Source organism: Arvicanthis niloticus, chromosome 5, assembly GCF_011762505.2.
Source record: "Arvicanthis niloticus isolate mArvNil1 chromosome 5, mArvNil1.pat.X, whole genome shotgun sequence".
Taxonomy (NCBI): Eukaryota; Metazoa; Chordata; class Mammalia; order Rodentia; family Muridae; genus Arvicanthis; species Arvicanthis niloticus.
In genome coordinates, this window is record NC_047662.1 from 41,323,249 (window position 1) to 41,349,487 (window position 26,239).

Here is a 26,239-nt window from a genome sequence, read left to right on the forward strand (position 1 = left end):
TGCCTATGGAGGCCAGAAGAGGGTGTTCGGTTCCTGGAAATGGAGTTACAGGTGCTGGTGAGACACTATGTGGGTGCTGGAGACTGAACCCAGGTTCTCTACAGGAGCCACCAGTGCTCTTAGCCTCCGAATCATCTCTCCAGCCCCTATGGATGGCTTCTTAAGCGGAATACTGAAGTTCACCTAAAGGATGGAAACGTAACTCAGAAAACAGCAATTCCGAGCCCCTGTTGGGCAACAGATTTAATATATTGAATTGAGTGTTTTTTAGCTCTTAAAATGACTTCCCTACTCCAGGATGTAATCTTTTACACTCCACTGGGAAAGAAAATATTTATTATTATTTGAGATCAGAGAAAAATGAAAAATTTAATTATTATGACATGCTCTACAGCTTTTGATTGGAACACAGAGATCCAGGGAAGTTTTATTTCCCCACGGTATTATGAAGGGAAAGATTGACTTTAAAAAATGGCTTTTGGCAGGAATGGTTATAATGTAGTCCAGGGCTTCAGCTGGACCTCCCTGGGGGTAAGCAGGATTAGCTTGTTAAGGAACCTGGAACTTGTGCAAACACTGCAGGCAAGAGAACAGTCTGTTAAAGTCCTTAGACATGAAGGCGATTGGCTGCCTCAGGGAGCTGGGAAGTCAGGCTCGACCACAGGAATGGTGGGAGCTTTTGGACTGCAAGATTGTTTTGTTCTGGTTTGCTTTACATATTTATGTTATTTTGAAACAGTCTCCATATATAGCCCAAGCTGGCCTGGACTTCGTGTAGATCATCCTGCTGACTGAGAACAGTGGTGCTGGTCTTGATAGCAGGGCTCAGGGCCACCACCTGGAGTGGTTCCAGATCATTGTGTTCCGGAAGAAAGAATCAAACAGGCAAAGGAGACAGCTTACTGAAAAAGGAGCTGCGGTGCTGGATGGAACTCAGGTCGTCAGTGTGCTGCCCATGCCTTTACCACGAGCCAGCATGCTTTACTCTGCAGGCCAGGCTCACACTCTCTTCTTTTGGATCTCTGCTTCCTTCAGAGTTGCTCTCTGTCCTTGCTCCTTTGTGCTTTCTGTGCTCTGTGTTTAGATTGTTTATGTGTTAGATATGTTTTTAATGTTTTATATGGGTCTGTCAGTTATTTTGTAGAACTCTGCATATTCTGATTCGCCTGAGCAGTTCCTCAGCTATTTGTATAATTACTTCCAGTTGTCTCTTTTGGTATTTTGTAATTCATAATCCAAATGGAAGCAACATCATTGGCCTTTCTGACTCTGTGTCTTGTGATTTTTACAAAGCAGGCGGCTCAAGGGTGTGTGTGTATGAGAGAGAGAGAGAGAGAGAGAGAGAGAGAGAGAGAGACAGAGAGAGAGACAGAGAGAGAGACAGAGAGACACAGAGAGAAAGTGAATTAGCTTTGCATTCTAATCTCATTGGTTGTATTCTAACCTAATAAATGTTTTTGTATCCTGCCTTCATTGTTTTGGAGAGAAGATAAATATAGGTCCATAAAAGGGTTATTAAGTACTTAAGGATGCCTCTCTTACTGCTTTCATTAGCTGCCCTATTAGTAAAGAACTCTTTGATAATGCCCAGTATTCTCCCCTAAAATATATGCCTGTGTTTGCAAAAATAAAAGCAGGCTGTCTTCAGTATATCCACAATCACTTCTGAACATAAGTTCCCATGGCTTAGAAATTTAGAGGTTGCAGGGTGTCTGGGGCTTCAAGCAGGACAATTGTATAGCCACGTAGAATCAGCTTGTTTTGATTTTTTTTCTCATATAGTGGGAAATGGAAAATATTGGTTATTCTACAAGTATTACATTATGTATTACAATCCCTCTCCTAGATTTTACTTTATTTGAGTGGCAAATTTACTTTCAGGAATATTTATTTTCTGGATGTCAGGTCTATGCTTGCTGTGACAGCCTGTGTTCCACCCAGGCTTAGTGAGGGGACAGAAGGGACAACAGTGTCTCACCAGGAAATGCCTTTTGAGCACCCAATGTATACCAGACACTGCACCAAAGCATAAAATAAGCCAAGACAGACTTCTCACCCTCCTAGGACTGCCCACAGGATGTACATGCCACAGCCAGGGGACACATAGGAGGCTGGGCACTCAGGGATGAGAATCTAGTCCAGATGGCTAAAGCACTTTGATGAGTGGCTGCAAAGCAGAAAAGGAGAAATGGCATCTGGGAATTGTATGGATAATGCTTGAGTACCGTTTCTAAAGTGTGGTCCTTTGCATTTTATTAGCATCATGGGGAAAGATTCTTATGCCCATAGGTGAGAAATGCTGGGCTGTAGTGAAGGGACTTGAGAAGGGACAGGCAGTGGCTTTTGTAAACTGAGGATGTGCATAAAGTTCTGTGCTCAGGTTGGTTTGAATAGATGACAAATTACTTTCATTTAAAAGCTGGTAATTTCCTTGTAAGAAATGATTTCTGTGGCAGCTGATGGGCAGAAAGATGGTCAGTTCTATAAATGTTACTCAATTTTTAGTTCCTGGATGACTAAAAGCACTTGTCTTAACCCTTTATTGTTTTGTTTTTCTTTTAGTCCAAGGACAAAATGATGAGAGGCTCTCGAAGAGGATGCGTTAGACTCAGAGTGAGTATTTTTTCATTTTATGAAGACCAATTTCAACAGAAAAGAAATACTTTGATGGATCGACAGAGTCTAGATTTAACTTAATTTCCTTACTTAACTGTTGGGCCAGATAACTAAGTCTCAGGGAGGGGAGTTGGGTTTCTCTAAGCAACTTCTAGGAAGTATCAGGACCAGGACTAGAATTCAGTTATTTTGGTCTGGTTTAATCCATGACTTAAAGCACCTCCCAGCTTTCCTTTACAACCCCAGTTTACAAACAAGGGTCAAGGCTAGAATGAACTGAGTTGTACTGTTGGCCTCACAGCAGTAGTACGAAGGACTCAGAAGAGCTCATCCGCTGCTCTGCCGTCTTCTCAGCACTGTTTAACTATGTATAGCATTGTGGGGCAGGAGAAAGATAGTCTGAACCATGCATATAACTTAAAAACTGATGGTAGCCCACTTTTAAAAAGTAAAAATAAACAGGTGAAATTAATGAGCTAATATATCAAAATATTATTTTAACATGTATTCAATGTTAACTTATTAATAAGATATTTTATACACACACACACACACATACACACGCCAGCTAATTTTGATATACATTGACAATGCTTAATGGCTGGGAACTTCTGAACCTTCCCATGGCTAGCACACACTCCCCTCCAGTATTCCTGACTTAAGACCTTCTAAATCTATATTTCATCTCTGCTACCCCAGATCCAATTGGGTAAGTGACCCCTGGGGCCACTTTCCTGGATTCTTACATGTTGGCAGGCCTTTAAGTTTCATCTTTCTGCTTCCCCATCATGGTGATTCTCCTTTTCCTCTCTCCCTTGGTCCCTTGCCCATGCAATCCAAAAGTCCCGCCTCTGTCTCCCTGCATCGCCATTGGCTGTATGGCAGTTCTTTATTACCAATCAAAGACAGCTGGGAGGCAGGGACCCTCAGTGTCTGGAAGAGTGGCTTTTGGGAGGCAAATTAGGTCAAAGCATTAGAACCATTTCCCAATGCTTAGGAGGCTGAGTCAGGTAGATCTCTCTGAGTTTGAGGCCAGCCTGATCTCCATAGTGAGCTTCAGGCTAGCCAAGATTCTATAGTGAGGCCCTGGAGAGTGAGAGGAGGGTGGGGGATATTGATTTGACATGACATTTTTCTTTCTGGCTCTTTGAAATTTGGCATGTCCTTTGCACTGATTGTGCATCTCAAGGGGTTGTGCTCTTTGTGGCTAGTGGCTGCACTGGCGGACAGCGCAGTTCTGGGGTTTCACATGCCGCTCTTAGTTGTACGTTCAGTTTCTGCCACTGTTCAATTAGGAAAAGCTAAGGAGGAGCGCATGGCTCAGGGCACAGTTCCCAGACTCACTTCACTGTATTAATGCCTTTCGCCAGCTAGCTCTGCCAGCGTCTGACAGCTTTGTCCTTTTCAACTCTGTTTGCTTGCTGTCACTCAGTACATCTTTTTTGTGCTTTAAACTGATAGCAAAGTACACTCTTACTTTTTAAAGATGTGAATATATTTGATAAACATTGTTACTTTTATCATCAGTTCTAACAAGAATTGGAAAACAATTCTAAGCTTAGATAGGCATACTGGGAAGTCTTGAATTGATGGGTGTAAGGATGGTTGTTTTACAGAATGGAAACAAGGCTAACTTGTATATATAACAGCATAAATATTTTTAAAAAGCAACTTAGGGGCAGGCAGTGGTGCTGCACACCTTTAATTTCAGTACCTGGAAGGCAGGGGCATGTGCATTACTGAGTTTGAGGCCAGCCTGGTCTACAGAGTGAGTTTCAGGACAGCCAAGGCTACACAGAGAAACCGTGTCTCAGAAAACAAACAAAAAGCAACTTAGGCTGTTTTTTTATTTTTATTTGGTTTTCTTTCTTGTTGTTTTGAGACAGAATCTCACTATCACAGGCTGGTCTTGAATATGTGGTACTCCTTTGCCTCTGCTTCCCCAGTGCTGGAGTTACAGCATGATCAACCACATGTGCCCTCACTTTTGTGTTTTAACATCGTCCTGTGATTCTTTCTGTCTTGGTCATGTTGCTTTTCTGAATACTTGTTATTGATCTCAGTTCCAGCTCAGTCTGGTTTCAACTGCTCTTTTTTTGGCTTGAGATAGGCCAGGGTGCGGCTTTGGCAGGGCCCTGTTGAGACAGCAGGTTATTGGGTTATATTTGGAGTTAGGTCACTATCTTGTCGTTACAGTCAATGCACTGCTTAGTTCTTGGTTTTGGTTTTTAAATATAGTTGAATTGTTAACCCTGTGCATAGCTCTCAAGCTGAGAGATAAAACTTCACTTTAAAACCTTGGTGTGTGCCCCAGTCAGATGCCTTCTGTCTCGTAAGTAATCACTCTTTGCAGTTCTTTATAATTTTATAATGTGATATCCTTAAATTTTATAGTTTTTAAATTGAGAATTTTTTAAATGCTTTGCTGTATCTCCCAAGCTGGTCTCCATTTCTTGAGCTCAAATGATCCTTCAGTCTGCCCCTAAAGTTCTGGGATTACAATATATCAGTACATAGTAATTTTATAGTTTTGTTTTGCTTATTTAAGAACTCGGTGCCTTTTGTTCACAGTTTGCCCCTTGAGCCTACCCTAAGACCTGTGGGATGTGCAGAGGCTGCATTTTACTGACAGCATTCTGGTCCAGTTTGGCACCTTCCCCTCTCTGTTTCTGCTCTGATTGGTAGCTGCATTCAAAGACTGAATCAGACTCCCATTTGATCCTGTTGACAAGACTGTAGCTGTTGTGTTGTTGGAGCAGGAGACATTCCTGTCCTTATAGTAGTGGATGTTAATGCTTAGTGAGTACTTATTCTCACTGGCTTGGCAAAATGGAGCCAGATAGACTATAGTTATGTTCATTTTGTGATGCTTAATTTTATGAGAGTTTTCCTCTATTATCTGTTTACCTAACAGTATAGTTCAAATAGGCAAGATAACTGGTTAATTATTTCCTTTCACTTGCCCAAAATTTTAAGATAATGACTTCAGTTCACAATCATTTATATATACAAAAAATTTGTGCACTATATTTGTAACAGTATTAGTCACAGTAGCCCCAAAGTGAGACAATTCAAGTGTCTATACATAGAAAACTGAACAAAATATTATATATATCATATGTAGATATGCACACAAACTCAATAGAATACTGTGATGGGTTACTTCAGTCATCACTTGATGAGTTCTAGAACCACCAGGAAGATGGGTCTCTGGGAACACCTCTCAGGGATTATTCTGATTAGGTTAATCGAGATAGGAAGACCTACCCACTGTGGGTGACAACATTCCCTAAGCTAGGATCCTGAACTGTAAATATAAATTATGAAAGGGAGCTGAAATAGACCTTTTATCCCTTAAGGTGCTCTTGTTTTAGGGTGTTTTACTAAAGCAACTGGAAAAGAAACTAAGACAAATACTACTGAGCCTTAAGAAAATAAAGAGAAATTTCACATATGCTAACATGTATGGATTTTGAGGGTGTTACACTAAATAAAATAAGCTAGTCACCAAACACAAATATCTTTGTGAGTCCTATTAGTCACTAATTCATGTAAACTGGAAGTAAAATGGTTTCCAGACTGAGCATGGGGAAATAAGTTGTTATTTGGTGGGTATGAAGTTGTATGAGTTTGGAAAGGAGATTTCTGGAGATGGATGGTGGTCATGGTAAGACAGCAGGATAAATGTCCTCAATGCAGTAGACCTGAACCCTAAAAATGATGAAAACAGTAAATATCAGGTTGATATGTTTTGTCACCATATACAAAAACACACGTTGAATTTTTCACACTTCTCCAGGTAGACATCTTGGTTGGACTTTCTGCTAAGAGCTACAAGGCTGAAGTCAAGACTTGGTGGGCCTTATCTGGAGGCTCCTTTTCAAGTTGTTAGTCATATTTAGTTACTTATAGTTAAACTAACAAGGTCTCTTTGTTACTGTTACTTGTGGCCCTTACTCTGCTTTTACGACTGTGCCTAACTGCCAGGTCTCCTCCTTATAGGAGTCAACAATACGCATTGACCTCCACTATTGTGAATCCCTCTGATTTTGCATTTTGTTAACTAACAGCTGCAGAAAATACTGTTTGAAAGAGGCTCATGCAATTAGGTTAGGTGATCTTTTTGCTTTTATTAACCAAGGCACCGAGGTGCTCTCATCACATCCTGTTTTGCATCCTTAGTCCCAGGAGAAGAGATTGTCCAAGAACAAGTGTTGTTCTTAGAATCCTGCCAGCTGCCTATCAGGTCAGAGAAGGACCTACAGAAACCTATATTTAAATCTCATTTTACCCTTTGATTGACTGAAGGAGGGAAATTAAGCCTTGGTTTGTGTTTTCTTTTCTTTTCTTTTCTTTTTTTTTTTTTTTTTTTTTTTTTTGGTTTTTCGAGTGTGTTTTCTTTTCTTTAAGTGAGGATTATAATGCCTTTCTAGCAGAATTCTTTGAGCATTAGATACTTGGCATATCATGAGGGGTAATGAAGATGTATTTATGGTAGGGCTAGGATGCAGTTCAGTTGGTAGTGCTTCCTATAGTATGCATAAGGGTTTGACCCGCAGAGCTGCATAAAACCAGACGGCTGGTGTGTGTCTCTTATCCCAGCACTAAGGAGGCAGAGGCAGGAGGAACACAAGTTCAAGGTCGTCTCCTGTGACTTTAAGGCCCATTTTAGGGTTTCTGTTGCTGCAATGAAACACCACGACCAGAAAGCAAGTTGGAGAGAAAAGGTTTTATTTGGCTTACACTTCCATATTGCTGTTCATCATCGAAGGAAGTCAGGACAGGAACTCGAGCAGGCCAGGAACCTGGAGGCAGGAGCTGATGCAGAGGGCATGGAAATGTGCTGCTTACTGGCTTTCTCTCCATAGCTTGCTCAGCCTGCTTTCTTAAAGAACCCAGGACCAGCAACCCAGGAGTGGCACCACTCACAATAGGCTGGGCCCTCTCCCATCAATCACTAGTTAAGAAAATGCTCTACAGCCAGATCTTGTGGAAGCATTTTCTCCAAGGCTTCCTCTTCTCATATAACTATCATTTGTGTCAATCTAGCCAGCACAAGATTCTGCCCCAAAAAGAAGGGAAAAAAGAAAAATAGATTGTCCTTTGGGATTTCTATGTGAGAAACATCTGGGCAGTTTGTTTAAAAATATTGATTTCCAGGAGCTCCCTTCTACACACCTCATTTTAGAGTAAGATCCTAGGATCTTTAGTTTTGAACAGATCCTCTGGTTGATTATGCAGATAAGTTAGGATCACTGTAGTAAGACCCCATGGTTCTATACAGGATCTCAGGGAGCCCATACGTTACTGCCCTTGGCAGATCTAGGTTGAACTCCTTGTACAGTGTCAGGCTTAGCAGTTTTTTTCTGGAGTTAGAGATGAGTTCAGTGCTTGGTAACACTCTGAAAGCCTCATTTCCAAGTCACATCTCCAGGAAACTGAATTGACTTTTAGTAATTTATCAAGGTCACCCATTCATGGTGAATCTGTCAGTAAAATTATGTGCCACTAGATGGCGCACTTGCCCTGAAGAAGTAGTGATGGTCGCTGCTTGGTTCTGATCTTCTACTTCACCCTGATGGTTTTGTTTTTAGGTTTTGGCCTTTTGAGACAGGGTTTCTCTGTGTAGCCCTGGCTGTCCTGGAACTCACTCTGTAGACCAGGCTGGCCTCGAACTCAGATATCCGCCTGCCTCTGCCTCCCAAGTGCTGGGATTAAAGGCGTGCGCCACCACTGCCCGGCATTTCTGAGCTCTTAAAGAAAAAAAAAGAAAAACAGGAAGAAGCTAAACAAAACGGGGTATCATACTGTTCACTCACAGAATTGTCAGCATCAAATTTTGTAATATATTTGAAAAGTAGTAGAGATTGAACCTGCTGTTTTAGAGACCCTAGACAAGTGATCCACCACCGAGCGGCATTCACATACCATCGAGGGGCATTCACACACCACTTAGGGGCATTGCCACACCACCAAGGGGCGTTCCCACACCACCGAGGGGCATTCCCACCCCATTGAGGGGCATTCCCAGCTCCTTTTATTTTTTGAGAGCAGGACTTACTGATGCCCAAGCTGGCCTTGAACTTGTGGTTCTCTGCCTCTGCTTCTTGAGTAGCTGAGATCATAGGGCCAGGCTTCCAGGCCTGCCTCTAGTAAACACTGTTGGTGCTGATGAATCTTGGATTCTGACATTCTGAAGAGGCTTCGGGTTCACCAGAGTGAGATGGATTATAAGTATTATGTACTTAATAATGAAGCAGGGTGCTAGTTCTTTCTTTTTTGTATGTGCATGGGACTTGCATACATGTTCTTGTGCATTGCTCTCCATGTATTAATAAGGCAGGCTTGCTCAGGTGAACTCTGAGCTTGCCATGCTAGCCAGTTTGCTCCAGGGCTCTCTTGTGTCTGCCTTGAGATGCTGGCTTTATAGGCAGAAGAGCATTCATGTGGGTTCAGGGGATCCAAACTCTGCTCTTGGCAAAAGTTCTCACAGTGAGCACTTTAACTCCTAGGCAGCCTCCTAAACCTCACGACCTTCAGAAAATCAGGAACAAGAGAGGTGCCTACATTTGCTGCTGCTTCAGTGTTATACCCTGCAGGTCCCAGAATATCAAATGAAGAAAAGTGAAACATAAAAGGCTTGGTCAGAAAATTTGTGTTTGACTATACTAGTGGTCCTGGCACATGGTCATAATGAGAACAAGGAACAAACAAAAAAGACAGGGTAGGCGATGGGTGAGGATGGGAGGATGAAAGTTAATCATATTTATACATAACATGATGATGTGCATACCACCCACGAGAGCCTACAGAAGCGTGGGAGGGATGGCTCTGCAGGCAAAGATGCTCGCTGCCAAGTCAGATGACCTGAGTTCACTTGCCAGGATCCACATAGTGTAAGAAGAGGACCAACTCCCACAAGCTGTCCTCTAGTCTCCGCATGTGTGCCATGGCACATATGTACAGCCCTCTGCCAATAAAGAAAATAATGAAAAAAAATTACGTAAACTTTATTTGTATAATAACTAGCCTTGAACAAAAATTTTGGATGTTGAGGTTACTGGAGAGCCAGATCAATGGTTAAGAGTACAAAAATACATACTGTTTTTTTTGTGAGGACTGGAGTTCAATTCCTAGCACCCATTTCAGGTGACTCACAGCTGCCTATAACTCCAGCTCCAGCATTTCTTATACCTCTGCTGGCATCTGTGGGCACCTTTACATATATAGCATACATGCACAGATGCACACATAGATGTAAATATAAGTACATGCAAATTAATTAATTAGTTAATTAATTTTGGGAGGCAGAGCCAAGTGCCTCTCTGAATTTGAGGCCAGCCTGGTCTACTAAGGGAGTTCCATATCATTCATATATGTGTGTGTGTGTGTGGTAAGACCCTGTCTCAAAAAACAATAGCAAATTGGATATGAGAACAATGTGCAAAAACTAGTAACATTCCTTAATAATTCCTATAGTCAATTAGGAAAAGAGTTAAAGAACTATATTTGTGATAATAGGTGGACATGCGCATCTGAGTACACAGTAAAGTTTCACTGTTGTTTCTGTAGCCAGGGACAGTGTGTGCTTACTGTAAAGTAGGAATACCTATGCTGTGTATGTGTAACACCAGCCATGTGACTTTTAGGAGGGGCATGAGCAAACAATTTATGCTCTGGAGTGGTCATCATTCCTTCATTGCCTTTGGAATCAGTTTATCACTCCACTTTTCTCTTTTTTGCATGCAAAACAAAACACATAAAACAATACCCTGCAAAGTGGCCAAAATCTTGTCTTGTTTTGCTTTGTTTTTTTTCCCCCAAATCATGAAAGCAAAACTGATTCTATCTTAGGTTTTTGCATCATTATTCATGTATAAAGTATTTCTGTGTGTATAAAAAAAAAAGAGAAAAAGAAAATCAAGAAATCTATGCACTTGGGAAAGACTGTGAAGCTGTAGCTACAGTCTGCAGCCTGAAGAAGTATGGGCTGATGGAGCATGAGAAACTGCCCTTTCAAAAGCCTCAGAACAGGCCAGCAGTGGTAGTACACACCTTTAATCCCAGCATTCAGGAGGAAGAGGCAGGTGGATCTCTTGAATTCGAGGCCAACCTGATCTATGGAGTGAGTTCTAGGACAGACAGGGCTACACAGATAAACTGTCTTGAAAAACAAAACAAAATAAAAACAAAACCCAGGGCACAACTAAAAGAAAACCTTAGAGAAAAAGAGTCCGTGGAAGGTAAATATATGTCAAGTTGGTGTCGTGAGCCTTAAAAGCATCACAATAAGAAGGTTGATATTTTGGTGAGTTAGCACAACAGTTTTCTTGATAATAGAACATCATTCCATATGTGAGTTGCCAAGAGGAGTTTTACTCCAGAACACCCCCCACCCCCACCCCCCAAAAAGCAAAGCAAACCCAGTGGAGGAGAGGAAGGGTAGTAGACAGAGGGAACAACTGGAGATGTGTGGTTGTGGGAAGGACCTTGCAACAATGGGTAGACCTCAAACAGTGCAGGTGCAGAAGTCACCAGGAGGGAAGTTAGTGCCTTAGGGCTAAAATGTGGTAGAGTGTGGCCATCTCTGAAACCTGGTTAGTCATGACAGTGAAAGTGGAAGTTCTTTATTATTGTGCCAGAACAACAGGAATAATCCAGGATGGTTCTGGGTAAACCAGGTCATAAAGTCACCTTATGTGAGATGAAGAAGAGCTGGCGATGTGACTACTTATATTCAAGGAATGGAAGGATGAGATGAATTACAGGCCAGAGGCTTGGATGACCAGATAATCTTGCCTGGAAGGGAATTAGAGAAAGTCTAATTGCTGGAGTGGATGCAGAGAGTCCTTGCTGTCGTCGAGAAGAGACGTGCATCTGTGCTCCAGCAACTGAGGCTGGTGGAGAGAAAGTGATAGGGAATGGAGTAAGATGGGTGACAACCTCTGCCCAGAGACCCATAAGTATTGTTGTAGTGAAGCTGTCAGTCAGTGGCCTTCTCAGTCAGTGTGCTGCTGGGTGCACTTGCTCATGCATGGAACTTGCTGAGTCCACTCAACTCTTAAAGGGTCAAGAACACCACTCCTGATCCAGGTTTCATAGACCTCAGAAGATAGGTTCCATCTCTCACCTACCCTCCCGTGCATCGCCAGCTATAGGACTGTGGTGGTGTGATTTAGAACATAAAAGGAAAAGTGGGAGGACCTACTTTCCCTAATACTGAAACGTAAAGGCTTCTAGAGGCTTCTAGAAGACAATGCAGGAAAATACTTCCTTAGTCTTAGGACTGAAACCACTTCTTGAAGGACACACAGAAAGCACAACTATAAAGTGTAAACTCAGTACACTATAGGAAGGGAATTAAAGTCAAGAACTGTTCCTCAGAAGATAGAAGATACAAAGGGCAGGGGACAGAGACTATAAACAATAGGAAAAAAAGACTGCAAATAGAAAAAGATGGGTTGTTTCTTGCTTATTGACAACACTGAACTGTCACACAGAGCATATTGAAAAGATACCCCATCAGTTACTCGGGAAATGGAGATTAAAACCACTGTCAGGTTTCAGTGGTCACTGCTGAGTGATTTCAGCTGTGCTCGTGAAGTGGGAGTGTAGCCAGCACAGTTGCTCATGGAACCCTTGTCAGTGCAGACCAGCATGTGCATACCTCTGATCTAGTAAGCCCACCCAAGGTTTGAGTCTACTAAGCATAAGAAAAGAGCAACGATGTCCAAAACAGCATAGTCCTCGTGTAAAACTACTGTCCACAGTGAAATTGGTAAGTTTTGACTAGCCAGATAGAAGCATAACTATAGAAACAAACAAAAACCCTCAACAAACTGCTACCTGCCACGTAGGTGAGTTTCACAAACATTTTGTGTGAAAGCAGATTAAAAAGATTCATGAGTTCATTTGTATAAAACTCAAGGCAGAAGGACTTAATAATGTTGCAGAATAGTGTTTATTTTACCAGGTAGAATGGTGATCTACTTGCAACATCTGCCATCTATATTGTCTGGCTATAACATCTGCCACCCAGGGAAGCTCCTGTTGATTGGCCAGTCTATTCCCTTCCTCCTCTACTGCATCCCTTCCCAAGCTGAGCCCTTGATGCTCAGAGGTAGAGGAGGACTGTCCTTTGGTCAGGATGTATAAGTAACTGCCCTCCCCATCTGAGTAAGTTCCCTTAGGATAGAGGTGAGTAAAAGATTAGGAAGAGTTCCAGAGGAGAGTTGCTCTTCACTGACCTTGTACACAGGATCCGTGCACATTATATTTCAAAATAATGTTTTTCCAAGTGAGTGTGTGTAAAGTGCACAGCACAATGCCCCCCTCATTGCAGATGTGCAGTTGACAGCAGTAGCTGGTTTCCTTCTCAGTGCCAGACAGCATTGTCCTCTGCCTTGTGTCCACAGTGCTTCTAACTTCCACAGGGATTAGAATGGTCTGTATTTGTGCCCTCCATTTGCATACCTGCTAGCTTTCCTGGCCTACTGAGCCTATAAATTACCACTGTGCTGGAGACCGGACCCAGAACCTTATTGGTGCTAAGCATTGCTTTGCCAAAGAGCTGTACTTTTGGCCCCAGTTATTTCTAAATTTTGCTTAATTTTAATTATAATTAAATTTAAATGGTCACATAGAACTAAACAGCTACAGAATTGAACAGTGTAGAGCTAGGCTATTTTCATGGGAAATTAAGATGTATTTATTTATTTACTTATTTATTTTTAGCAGATCAAATGGAAAGGTTGGAGTGTCAGATGCATATCCTTATGTATACTGAAGGACACTCCCATAGTGGCAAGTCTGCTAGCTAGGTCCCAAAGCCTTTAAGGAAGTGCAGTGGACCCCAAAGGAAGGCTTTTTTCCATTTTAGATTAGCAAAGGTTCTTGGGTAAGACCTCTCTGAAGTGCAGCTGAGGCACAAAGGCTATTAAAGAGGAGCAGGTGACAGCTGTATATGCTGCTGGAGTTCTGTCTGAAGAGTGGCCATAGGTTGCAGCGAGAGGGAGGAGGCACGGCTGCAGGGATGGAAAGGGGTTAAGAGCTGGGCAGTTCTTACAGAGCTGCTCTCAGGGAGATGAGTGGGGGAGGGTTTTGTTTAGAAAATGATGGAGACCTGGGCTGGAAAAATGATTTGAAAAGTGAGACTGCTTGCTGGTTTTTATTTTTATTTTGGTGTGTGGAAAAAGCATTGAGACTGAGTACATGTAGGGTCTTTCTGTAGGGGAGGGGTTGAGTACATGCAGGGTCTATAGGGGAAGGGGGAGTACATGTAGGGTCTCTCTGTAGGGGAGGGGTTGAGTACATGCAGGGTCTATAGGGGAGGGGGGGAGTACATGTAGGGTCTCTCTGTAGGGGAGGGGTTGAGTACATGCAGGGTCTATAGGGGAGGGGGGAGTACATGTAGGGTCTCTCTGTAGGGGAGGGGTTGAGTACATGCAAGGTCTATAGGGGAGGGGGGAGTACATGTAGGGTCTCTCTGTAGGGGAGGGGTTGAGTGCATGCAGGGTTTATAGGGGAGGGGGGAGTACATGTAGGGTCTCTCTGTAGGGGAGGGGGTGAGTACATGCAGGGTCTATAGGGGAGGGGGGAGTACATGTAGGGTCTCTCTGTAGGGGAGGGGTTGAGTACATGCAGGGTTTATAGGGGAGGGGGGAGTACATGTAGGGTCTCTTTGTAGGGGAGGGGGTGAGTACATGCAGGGTCTATAGGGGAGGGGGGAGTACATGTAGGGTCTCTCTGTAGGGGAGGGGTTGAGTACATGCAGGGTTTATAGGGGAGGGGGGAGTACATGTAGGGTCTCTTTGTAGGGGAGGGGTTGAGTACATGCAGGGTCTATAGGGGAGGGGGGAGTACATGTAGGGTCTCTCTGTAGGGGAGGGGTTGAGTACATGCAGGGTCTATAGGGGAGGGGGGAGTACATGTAGGGTCTCTCTGTAGGGGAGGGGTTGAGTACATGCAGGGTTTATAGGGGAGGGGGGAGTACATGTAGGGTCTCTTTGTAGGGGAGGGGGTGAGTACATGCAGGGTCTATAGGGGAGGGGGGGAGTACATGTAGGGTCTCTCTGTAGGGGAGGGGTTGAGTACATGCAGGGTCTATAGGGGAGGGGGGAGTACATGTAGGGTCTCTTTGTAGGGGAGGGGGTGAGTACATGCAGGGTCTATAGGGGAGGGGGGAGTACATGTAGGGTCTCTCTGTAGGGAGGGGTTGAGTACATGCAGGGTCTATAGGGGAGGGGGGAGTACATGTAGGGTCTCTCTGTAGGGGAGGGGTTGAGTACATGCAGGGTTTATAGGGGAGGGGGGAGTACATGTAGGGTCTCTTTGTAGGGGAGGGGTTGAGTACATGCAGGGTCTATAGGGGAGGGGGGAGTACATGTAGGGTCTCTCTGTAGGGGAGGGGTTGAGTACATGCAGGGTCTATAGGGGAGGGGGGAGTACATGTAGGGTCTCTCTGTAGGGGAGGGGTTGAGTACATGCAGGGTCTATAGGGGAGGGGGGAGTACATGTAGGGTCTCTCTGTAGGGGAGGGGGTGAGTACATGCAGGGTCTCTCTGTAGGGGAGGGTGTGTGTGGCAGAAGTGTGACAGTAGGAGGTTAGCTGAACCAAATTTGAGCAGTCTTGAATGGCATTAAGACGTAATGTTGACTTTATTAGTTTATGGAAAGCCAAGGAAAGTTTTTAAAAGTTCTGTCTACTAGAGTTTGCACTTTAGAAAATACTTCTCTGGCAATAACAGAGACTGGTTTAGAAGGTGACCAGACTGAAGACAGATTGCATTAGTGAGCAAGAAATTGGTGGAGGCTTCCATTATGCTGGTAGCTGTGGAAATGGTGAACTTAGATTACCAGCTCTGGGCAGGAGACAGCTCGGTGGAAGTTTGCCTAGCGGGTGTGAGACCCTAGCTTCAATCCCAGCACTAAAAGAGAAAAAAGCAAAGTTGATAGTTTAAAATAAGCATATTTGGAGCACAGTGAGGGGACAAGGGGACATCTGTGTAGCCCTTGTGATGCCTGTCTTGGTTGATTAGAAGATGGACAAACTTGGATTAAGAAACACAAAAGAGGGACTGGAGCGATGGCTCAGTGGTTAAGAGCACTGGCTGCTCTTCCAGAAGACCCAGGTTCAATTCTCAGCAACCACATGGTAGCTCACAATTGTCTGTAATTGTTATTGGGGATCTGACACCTTCACACAGACATACATGCAGGCAAAACACCACCAATGCATCTTGAAGGAAGGAAGCCAAAAGAAAAAAGGAACTTGCACTTAGAAGAGGGTTGATATATTACAGCTTGGTTGAGTTCTAATTTACATACTGGCCTGGAGATGTGGTTCAGTAGAGTACGTGTCTAGCATGTGTGACACCCTGGACTGGATCCCCAGCATCATATAAATCAAGACAGTCCTGGTTCAGCTGTGAGCTTCCTGTTGGAACTAGACTAAGTTTGTAGTCATTTTCTTATTAAGAATGGGGACAAAATTTCTTACCCATTCTGAAACTGAAGAATAAGTAAGTTAGGTGATGATGCATATTATTATTATTATTTTTTTTTTTTTTTTTTTTTTTTTGGTTTTTTCGAGACAGGGTTTCTCTGTGTAGCCCTGGCTGTCCTGGAACTCACTCTGTAGACCAGGCTGGCCTTGAGCTCAGAAATCCGCCTGCCTCTGCCTCCCAAGTGCTGGGATTAAAGGCGTGCGCCACCACCGCCCGGCTGATGATGCATATTATTAATCCCAGCACTCAAGAGGTGGAGGCACGAAGATCAGGAGTTCAACGTCGTCCATGGCTACACAGAATTAGGTAAACTTGAGCTATATGAGAACCTGTATAAAAGAAAAGAAAACTCACATATTGTACAGTATATTGATTTAACATATGAGGTTAATGTTTTTTGGTATATTTGTAGTGTAACCAACATAATAGTATGGTCAATTTTAAAATGTTTTTTATCACTGAAAAGAAATAAATGCCAGGCAGGTTATAGTGGTATGTGGTTGTGATTCCAGTGAAAGACTGAGACACAAGAATTATTTGAGCCCTGGAGTTTGAAGCTTTCTGGGCAAGACAGTAACTAACACCTTGTCTCCAAAACAGCCTCCCTGCCCCTACTTACCAGCATTCAGTCCCTATGCACCCTACCCTCAAGGGACTGCTAGACTTCTTTCCATCCTGTGTGTTTGTCCATGTGGTTATTTCCTTAGTGACAAGCTTCTTTGATGTTTCCAAGGTTCCTCCAGGTAGAGAGCACTCTTGGTAGCATGCTGCACTCTTCTCTTTATCACTAGCATGCTGTACTCTTTCTTCTCTTTATCACTCTTCTGGGACAGAGGGCCTTAAAGGGAAGGACCACAGATACCCGTCTCAGAGCTACATCTAGCAACATTCTTGTCCTTGGTTATTGAGTATTTGGACCCAGGGAATGTTTGATTTATCAGAATTTCATGAGGTTAGCCCAGCTAACCACAAAGTGAAGTTAACCAGAATGACTGCTCTGGTTGGGGGTTGGGGTAGGGGGAGGTCGTCTGTGCTCACCATGCTGGACTAGGAGGTGCCATGCAAGTGACAGCCAGTCCTGGTCCAGCTGTGAGCTTCCTGTTGGGACTAGACTAAGTTTGTAGACATTTTCTTACTAAGAATGGGGACAAAATTTCTTATCCATTCTGAAACTGAAGAATAAGTAAGTCAGGTGTATAGAACTCAGATCGAGGTGAGGTTTTTCTGTGTAGTTTCTGGGAAGGAGTAAATAAATCTTTGGCTCTATTAGTATTTTTAGGATAAGAGTAGTTACCCTACTTATTTTGTGTGATAAGGGTTTTGGTTTTTCTCCAGTCTTTTGGCTTTTACTTTCTGGTTTTTTTTTTTTTTTGGTTTTTTGAGACAGGGTTTCTCTGTGTAGTCCTGGCTGTCCTGGAACTCACTCTGTAGACCAGGCTGGCCTCGAACTCAGAAATCCGCCTGCCTCTGCCTCCCAAGTGCTGGGATTAGGTTTTTACTTTCAAAGTATTTTAATAACAGACTGTGTGAGAGTAGTGTGCTCCTGCAGCATGGCGTGTTCTCTAGCTCCTCTGGGATATGCAAGATATTGATTCCCTGAGAACGTTGCCTAGTGGACTTTGATTTTCTGTAGCTCCACCCACCCCATTAATTTTCATGTTTGGATATTAAAAAAAAAAAAGTCAAAGTTTCTGAAACAGCCAACCAGTGTATCTCCTTGCCCTCTTGCTGCAGTCTGAGAATCGTGTTTTCTATTAGAAACCATACACTACATACACTTGAGTGCCGTGTGTCAAAATAAGAGAAAACTGTCCCAAGTACTTAAAACCTCACAGCAGTTTAGTGGGAGGAGGCAGACATAGGCGCAAACAGTAACAGTGTGAAAACTCTGGCGCCCACGGCAGCACGAGTAGCTGTGGGAGCATCTGGTTGTCGGACAGTGTTTTGGAGCAAATGTCAGCTGGTGTTTCTGCACTAACAAGCGCAGCACAGAGGCAGCCCGGTGCGGAGCACCTGCCGTCTTTGCACTGCACAACAACCTGGGGCGGTGTAGGTTTCTGACTCCCGCTTTACAGAGCAATTTAAAGCTCAGAAGGGCTCAGTGGCTGGCTGTTAAACAGATTACAGATTCAGCTTGTTTGTTCCCTCCCACTGCTTCTTCCATGTCCCTTATGCAAGGCATGGAAAGTCTTGGAGCCCGTAGGGCTAGGGTGCCCTGCCAGCCCTTCTCCTGTAGTTCTTCCTCCTCAGGCAAAACAAGGTTCTCGGATTTCTCTGCTCTGTCTAGCCTGCTTCCAGTGTCCTCTGCGCATCGGGTATTCCAGGGCTGTAGCAGTAGTGAATATTGCTGATGTCATTGTTTGCCTTATTGGGATTTTGCTCTTTGTCTCACAGGGAGCTGTGATTGGTATAGACGACGAGGACGACAGCACCTTCACAATCACTGTTGATCAGAAAACCTTCCACTTCCAGGGTGAGCGGAAAAGAGAGGTTCTCTCCTCAGAGTCGACCTGCATCCCTTCTCTTGTGGGTTGCCTGCTGAATGACTTGAATGGTTTTGCAACTGATCCTGCATGAACGAGTGCACAGGAACCTTCTGGATGAAGTGGTACTGCAGGTTAGGCAGGGATTTGTATCTGCAGTGGATGCACATTAATTTGAAGCGACTGTGGATCTGGCTGCGATTGGAGATTAAAAATTTAAAGGATAAAAATCAGTGAAAAGCAAGAGTAATGGGCTGCTGCTGCTGCTGGCTTGTGCTTACAGAAGGTTGCTGATGTTCTTTATCGAGGAGTGTGGTTCTGCTTCTGCATGAAGAGTCTAAGGACTGATTGTGAAGGCTGCAGTGTTTGTCTGTGTGAAGCTCAAAATGTAAATTCAACTGAAGCTAGAGGCAACCTTTGCCTGAAAGGTTTTGCTCTGCTTCAAGAACTCCACGTTTGCATTCATTCCATCTGCATTTCTGTGTCTTGTCTGCCAGCCATCATTGCTCTGCTATTATCCTTTCTGTAGTTAATAACTCCAATGCCATCTGCCACTGCTATGTTTCGGCATTGCATGCTATGGCTCACCGGTAGAAGGGGTAAGGTACTGTATGGTCGCTCTCATTTCATCTTGCTTTGAAAGCTCTAAACCAGCAAATAAAAGCTGATTTTAGTGGTCTGCTCCTAAGGACCTGTCGTCTGTTAGGAGTGCTTATTAGTTTTGGTACTAGTGTTCTGTTGTCTTTTCTATACAGAAGAATAACATCTATTTTAGGTTTAAAGCAATCCAGGAAACTTAGAAATGAGACAGTTTGGAGATGTTAGCACTTTCTCCGAACCTGTATGTGTGATCACTGTTATGGTGCCAGATAGAACAATGTGAATGAATACCAAGTGCAGTTTACAGCTTAAAAATGTTTTGTTATGAGGCGTGCTGGTGGCCGTATGTGCTATGTGAAGGTGCTTAGGTCGCTGTCCTTCCACATCAGGACAGTGTATTGCAGTGTTTGTCTTCATTGGCTTGTGTAAGAGATTGACACATAGAAGTGAAAGATGCTGCCTGTGAACAATAATGACAGGCCCATGTCCTCAGCAGTGACATTTCTAATGTGTCGTCATCCTTATCCTTAATATACTGTGTTTGCGAATATTATTTGTTTAGAATTTCTTAAATAATGGTGTTCCCCTGGAAATTTCCACTCCACTTAACGTCATAAGACACTTTAATCATATTATAAAACAGCTATGCTGCTCATAAGTCAATGCAGGCCACTGGGACTCTTCACGAATGTGGTTGAACACTTCACTGCAGTTCTGGTAGGGGCTGCTGGATGCAGGGGCTGCAGCACAGGGTTCTGCAGTGGCTGGGGAGGCCCCTCCGGCTCCAGAAGCTTTGTTTGCTTGATGGAAGGACAGACTTGGATCTCTTACCTTAAATTATTTATGTCAAACTGATCTCTTTAGCGTTTTTGTATTTATGTGGCTTTCTGATAAAACAAGACATTATTTAAATGATAAAAATAAAAAGGAATTTTCAAAATGAGCTCTTAAGTTTCCAGAACATCAGATTGTTTGTTTTCTACCGTAGCATTTGTGGGGTGTTACGTAGCATGAACTTATTCAAAGAACTTAAACTGCTCCTTTATTTAGGTGATTAGGAAAATTACTTCAGACTTAGAGATACTTGCTTAGAAGATCTACAAATGTAATAGAAAACATATGCGATGTTTGATAAAGCTTACATTTTATAGTCGTCTTTGTTTTTTTAACTCTTCAATTGTTGGTAAGAACAGAAAGCAAATCTAGGTTCATACATATTATCATAATATGTTTGAGTGTTATCTTTTTCCTGTGCTGAGATAGGGCTACATAGTGACTTTCAGGCCTGCTTGGGCTGCAGAGACCCTATTGCCAAAAAATAAAAAAGAGTTTTATTGCTAGGAAATTTTGATCAGAGAGTAACATGATGAGATTCCTATTTTACGGGGTTGCTCTGGCCACTGTCTTGAGAATAAGGTGTGGAGGGGCACAGACCTAGGGAACCGTTTAGGAGCTTGTTGTAGACAAGAAATGAGAGAGTGATAGCGTTCATACTGCGTCAGCGGGGTCGGGGAGGAGCAAACAGTGGCCAGATTAATCAGCTTTAGTGGAGTATAATTAACATGAAATAAAACACATCTCTGAGGGGCTGATGAGTTGAGGACTCAGTGGGTGGAAGCTCCTGCTGCAAAAGTGTGGTGACTTTGATCCCTGGGACCCAGTTAAAGGTGGTGGAGAGAACCAACTGCATAAAGGGTCCTCTGATCTCCTTTCACATGCTGTGGCACTTGTGAACTCCCTCCATCGTATGTGCATGCATGTTTCACATACACTGAAGCACATGATGACAATAATAATGATAGTAGTAGTAATATAAGTGAAAAATTTTCAAAAGACCTTCAGATTAAAATATATAAAAATATATGTCTTACATAATTCAGTTTAGTCAGCCTACTTATATATAGCTGCCACCACAATCAACATATGGAACATTTCTGCCACTCCAAAAGATTGTTTGCTTTTCAGATGCCCACCTCCTAAGCCCTGGGCCAGGCAGTCACCGATCTGCCTTCTGTCAGTAGAGGTGAGCATGCCCATTAGGGAGCTTCACACAAACGGGATCATATCATGTATATTCTTATCTTCATTTTAGCTCAGAACAGTGTTTTCCAGTTCATCCATATCATTGTATAGCTTAGTTACTTTTGTACTGGTAAATCATATTCTGTTCAATGATGTTCAAAGATTTTGAACATTAAGTTGTAACACAACAGAAAGGCAAGTTCAGGTTGATACAAGAGTTTTGATTGGGGTAAAAAAAAAATGGAGTTGCCATTAACTGAAGTGGATGGTTTTAGAAACAACAGTTTGGAGAACTTAGTGGAGATACCAAATTTGTAGTTTGTCTATGGCATTTGGGAAAATTTCAAGTTAGAAAAATAAATATGGCGGCTCATTGGCAATGAGATGGTGTTTATGACCTTGAGAATTTGGGAATAAGGGTAGAAAGAAAAAACTGAGCTGTAGGCCCTTGAACATGTACTTTAGAAGTTTTGAGATGAGGTAGAGTCAGCTAAAGAGACTGGTGACCCAAGGAGACGAAAAACAAGTGGAGCCTGGAGACATTGCTTCTAGGAGGGAGAAGGATCAGAGCTTAGCTTGCCAGACACTGCTGACAGACCAGGGAAGAAAGCACTAAGAAATGATGCCGTAATGGACTTACTCATGAGGACATCTTGAAAACCTTGAGAAGAGCAGCCGTAAATCAGGACAGAGTGCTTCAAAGTCTACCGAACAGATCAGGAGCAGAAGAGGGGATTGCAGGCCTCGGGAGTTCGGGGAGATTTTAATTATGTGTAAGGACAAAAGGAACAGTAATGGTGTGTTTCTATGTTGTCAGCAGTGATTCCACGGAGAGGAAGAGCTGATAATGCTAGAAGAGGGGTGGGGAACGGGGTGTGTGTGAGTGTGAGTGTGTGCGCGCGTGCGCACGCGTGTGTGTGTGTGTGTGTGTGTGTGTGTGTGTGTGTGTGTGTGTGTGTGTGTGTTGGGGGCTAGTTGGATCAGCCTTCTGGGAAGGCAAGAGTCAGTGGGACCTGGGCCAGTGGGACCTACAGCACAGCTGCAGACATTGCTTTTGGCAAGGAGGATGGACAGTTAGTTATCTGTGGTGAAATAGCTGTGGCTGGTGATGGACCCTGAGCAGACCAAAGTAATGAAAATAGGGAAAACAAAGAGAATACAGATTAGACATGTGTAGTGAGTAAATCAGTGGGGATTGGTAACTGGTTGGAGGAGAATTTAATAGCAATGTTCTTTACTTGGTTTACAGTTGAACATTGTCACATCTAAAACAGCCCAGAACAGGAGTCTTGAGGAATTTACTTTAGAGGCACAGAGATGGTGGGAAGTGAGTCTGAGCTCAAGTGAAAGAGAGAACACACTGTTGTTTAGTTGAACTAGAAGCCTAAAGTCTGAATGACCAGGTAGGATTAAAGCTAAACAAAGACTAGCAGTTTCAAGTCTGCATGCCTGATGATCAGAATTCAACTCCTGGAACCTGCATGATGGAAGGAAAGAACAGACTCCCAAAGGTTGCCCTCTGACCTCTGCACCTGTGCTGTGGCACACATATGCACATGCACACAGACACATCATATGCATTCAACATGAAATAAGATGTAAGGATAATAACAAAGACTAGCAGTGCGGGAAGGGGAAACTGCTGTACTTGGCCCAGATGGTTAAGGCTTCTGGGAAGGCTTGCTGAACATTGCCACATTTTCCACTTCTTTCCAAGAGAAGTCAGATTTAGTTTTTCTTAACTCAGTGGGAAATGGGTGTGTAAAATTTCCAAGTTTTAAAACTTTTTTAAAAAAGTTTTGGCCAAACAGTGTACCTTTGTGAGCTAAATAAAGCCTTTGGATTGTCAATCTTTGGTTAAAACCATAGCAGTAATATCTATTGTCTATCTAGGAGATCTCGGCAAGCAAAGAACTGATGGTCAAACATTTGATCATACTAGGATGGACTGTTAACAGGCTGGGGGGAGCAATCACAACAGTTAGGACAGAGATACAATTGTGTCTGTGTCTATGAGCGTGTGTGTGCATGTGCAGATGTGTGCAGTGCTTGTGTGTGGAGGTCAGAGGTGCCTTCTTCTATCCCTCTCTACCTTACTTTTTTGAGGCAGGGTCCCTCACTTGGTGCTCACACATTGGCTAGTCTGGTGGCCGGGTTAGCAAGCCCAGGAGAACCGCCTTTCTCAGCTTCAGTAGTGCTGGGGCTGTTCTTCATGCTTTCTTGCTTGTACAGCAAGCACTTACCTTATTGAGGCATCTTGCCAGCCCAGAAACTAATCATCTGAAGTTACTGTTTGTATAGATCAAAAGTAGTCTCATACCAGCTTTTCATAAGGCTCATACGAATAGAAGACAAGATGGTCTATAGCTCACCTGAATGATTAGGAAAAGTCCAGTTGTTTGAATTTACATTGCTATAAGCTGGTTTTTTGTTTTTGTTTTTGTTGTTTGTTTGTTTTTGGTCTTCCTTTTGAGACAAGGCTGGCTTCTAAACAGGGCTGAGAGTGACCTTGAATGACTTACTTTCTGCTGGAGCTTTCCAGGTACTGGGATTGCAGGGTGAGCTACTGTGCCTGGCTTATGAAATTGTATCTTTGATGATTTAATGTATGGAATGATATTTAATCTTTTGGATATTGGGATGCTAATAATAGCAATCATTTGTTGAATGTTTATTTTATATGAGGCATTTGGAATTCTACCTGTGTTAAATCATGCAGCTCAAAGCTTTACAAAATAATTGCTAGTGCTATTTTCATCTTGTTGTTAAGGAAACAATGGGCTACACACCGATAACATAAAGCAGAGTTGAAAATTGAACACAATACTCAGCACCTTTGTCTTTGGAGACAGGTTCTTATAAATTCTTATCTGGCCCAGAACTTGATCCATGGCCAGAACTTCTGATCCTCCTGCCTCTATATCCTGAGTGCTGCAATTACGGGTGTGCATTACCTTGTCTGGTTTCTGAGATGCCGAGGATCAAACCAAGGGCTTCATGCACACTAGGCAAGCTCTCTTGTATCCCCTACCTGGCACTTGCTCTTGAGAGCCGTTACTTTAGACACTGGTCACCTAGTCTATAGTGAGCTATCATCTTATCAAGAAGGAATTAATGTAAAGTAGGAGTACTTTAAGTAACAATGCAGTTTAGTGCAGTTACAAAACACCACGCCCTCAATGTTCCTCTTGTTCCATTACTCAGAAGCAGTAGCAGTGTGGTGATGGTCTTGCAGCTATCACAGCTATCAGATTGCTCCTGAGTAACTGATAGGAACCAGACACTGTTCCACTCACTGTGACTGTTACTTATGTAAGTGCTAAACCCACACTCACTAATAGCTTCCCTTCTTGTTTTAGAGTTGGAGAGAGTGGGTTTTTAGGAAGCCCAAGTGGTAGAGCCAGCATTGTGCTCAGCTCCATGTAGGTCAGTGGTTCTTTGTTTTTTTGTTGTTGTTTTTTTGTTTTTGTTTGTTTTCTTGTTTTGTTTGTTTTATTTTTCAGGACAGGGTTTCTCTGTGTAGCCCTGGCTGTCCTGGAACTCAGAAATCCGCCTGCCTCTGCCTCCCAACTGCTGGGATTAAAGGCATGCGCCACCAATGCCCAGCAGGTCAGTGGTTCTTAAAGTGTGTTTGCAGACAGAGCTTCAGCACCATGGGTGAGTGTGCTAGGAATGCGTCTCTTGCCATTATGAATCAGCAGCTCTGGAATGTGTCCTCTCCAGTGATTGTAGTATACATGAAAATTTGAGATCCAGAGTCTGGATAAGCAACGGTACTTACATGCAAGTTTACTATTGCAGCAACCTTAGAGTCGTCCTCAGTGTAAAGATGAGTGAGGTGTAGTGTCAATTGACTTGACCTTGATTGTACATAAATTGCCCATAATGTGTATGGTCTAATTTGTATTGAAGGGGGTCTCTTGGCTTCAGCAAACCTGATCTGTAAAAACTTACTATTTTTTTTAAAAGATGAAAACTATGCATCTAGGCATGGTGGCAGGATTGTAAGTTTGAAGACAGATTAAGTTACATAGTTAGGCCCTATCTCAAAAGCGGGGAGGGGGCTTTATGGAGGAAATCTATTAAACAGTACAAACTTTAGTTAAATTTATCTGGAATGTTTTATAGTGACATGAGTTTCCTGAGATAAAATATACCACTTTTAAGCATTGAAAAGAAGCTTAATTTAGAACCATGTAAGTCTCAGTGGAAGAAGTTGTCTGTCTGATAAACCACTGTTTTCAGCTCAGTCCATTAAAGCTTGATTATTTACTAAAGTGCAACCTAGTGCTCAGTACTGAAGGAAAGTAATTTTTAAAAGTCCTATTGATCAAGTATATCAGTGCGTCGATGCTTCTACTGCATTCATATCAATCAACTTAGCACACATCTGCATGGTCAAGATGCTTTGAATAGATAGTAAGTCTTTAGACTAAGGTATGGTTATAGGCTTGAGTGTCTTCTGCTTTGAGAACAATGTCACCTCAGCATGATCACCACGAACAGATGCCACTGTCTTGTATTGATTTAAGACATTTCCTCTGTTGTGTTATGTTTCTGGTTTTTACATGGTAATGTTTCTAGTACGAAAGTTACACATTTTATATAAAGGAAGCAAATCAGCTATAATTCTGTAATTAGCTGGTATAATTTTAGTGGTGCTTGGGATGTTTGTGTGGGGTGGGTAGACTGCGTTCATATGTTGGGAGTTTGTTATATTGCTGTGGGAGTATTGGATCTCACTAGTGTACCTATGTTCTTAATTTGTTTTTTACTCTCAATCCTCCCTAGATATTTGAAATGATAATCTTCCCAAGTTTAATTATGGACTCCAGTATAGTGAGTAGCCAGTTAGACCTACCTCTCTGATCCATTTTTATTTTTGTTAGTGATTTACATTCTATTCCACAATTTATTTTTCTTAATTGCTAATATAAATTTTCAATGTGACAATCTAAGGAGAGTATTGGAAAGATGCCGCTAATGATCACTCCAGTTCTTCTGCCTGAAGGG

At 42.8% G+C, this 26,239-nt stretch overlaps 1 protein-coding gene across 7 annotated transcripts in view; it reads left to right on the forward strand.

The window, feature by feature from the left end:
• Osbpl9 (oxysterol binding protein like 9) overlaps positions 1–26,239 on the forward strand; it is a 133,954-nt gene that overhangs the window by 21,161 nt on the left and 86,554 nt on the right. For 4 of the 7 annotated variants that reach the window (XM_034502016.2, XM_034502018.2, XM_034502015.2 and 1 more), the window contains exons 2-3: positions 2,563–2,613; positions 18,516–18,594. In XM_034502016.2, coding sequence (XP_034357907.1) covers positions 2,563–2,613; positions 18,516–18,594 — 130 coding nt within the window. Of the gene's footprint in view, positions 1–2,562; positions 2,614–18,109; positions 18,171–18,515; positions 18,739–26,239 lie in introns of those variants that run through there. The other 3 variants (XM_076934478.1, XM_076934477.1, XM_076934474.1) reach the window with 2 other exon arrangements.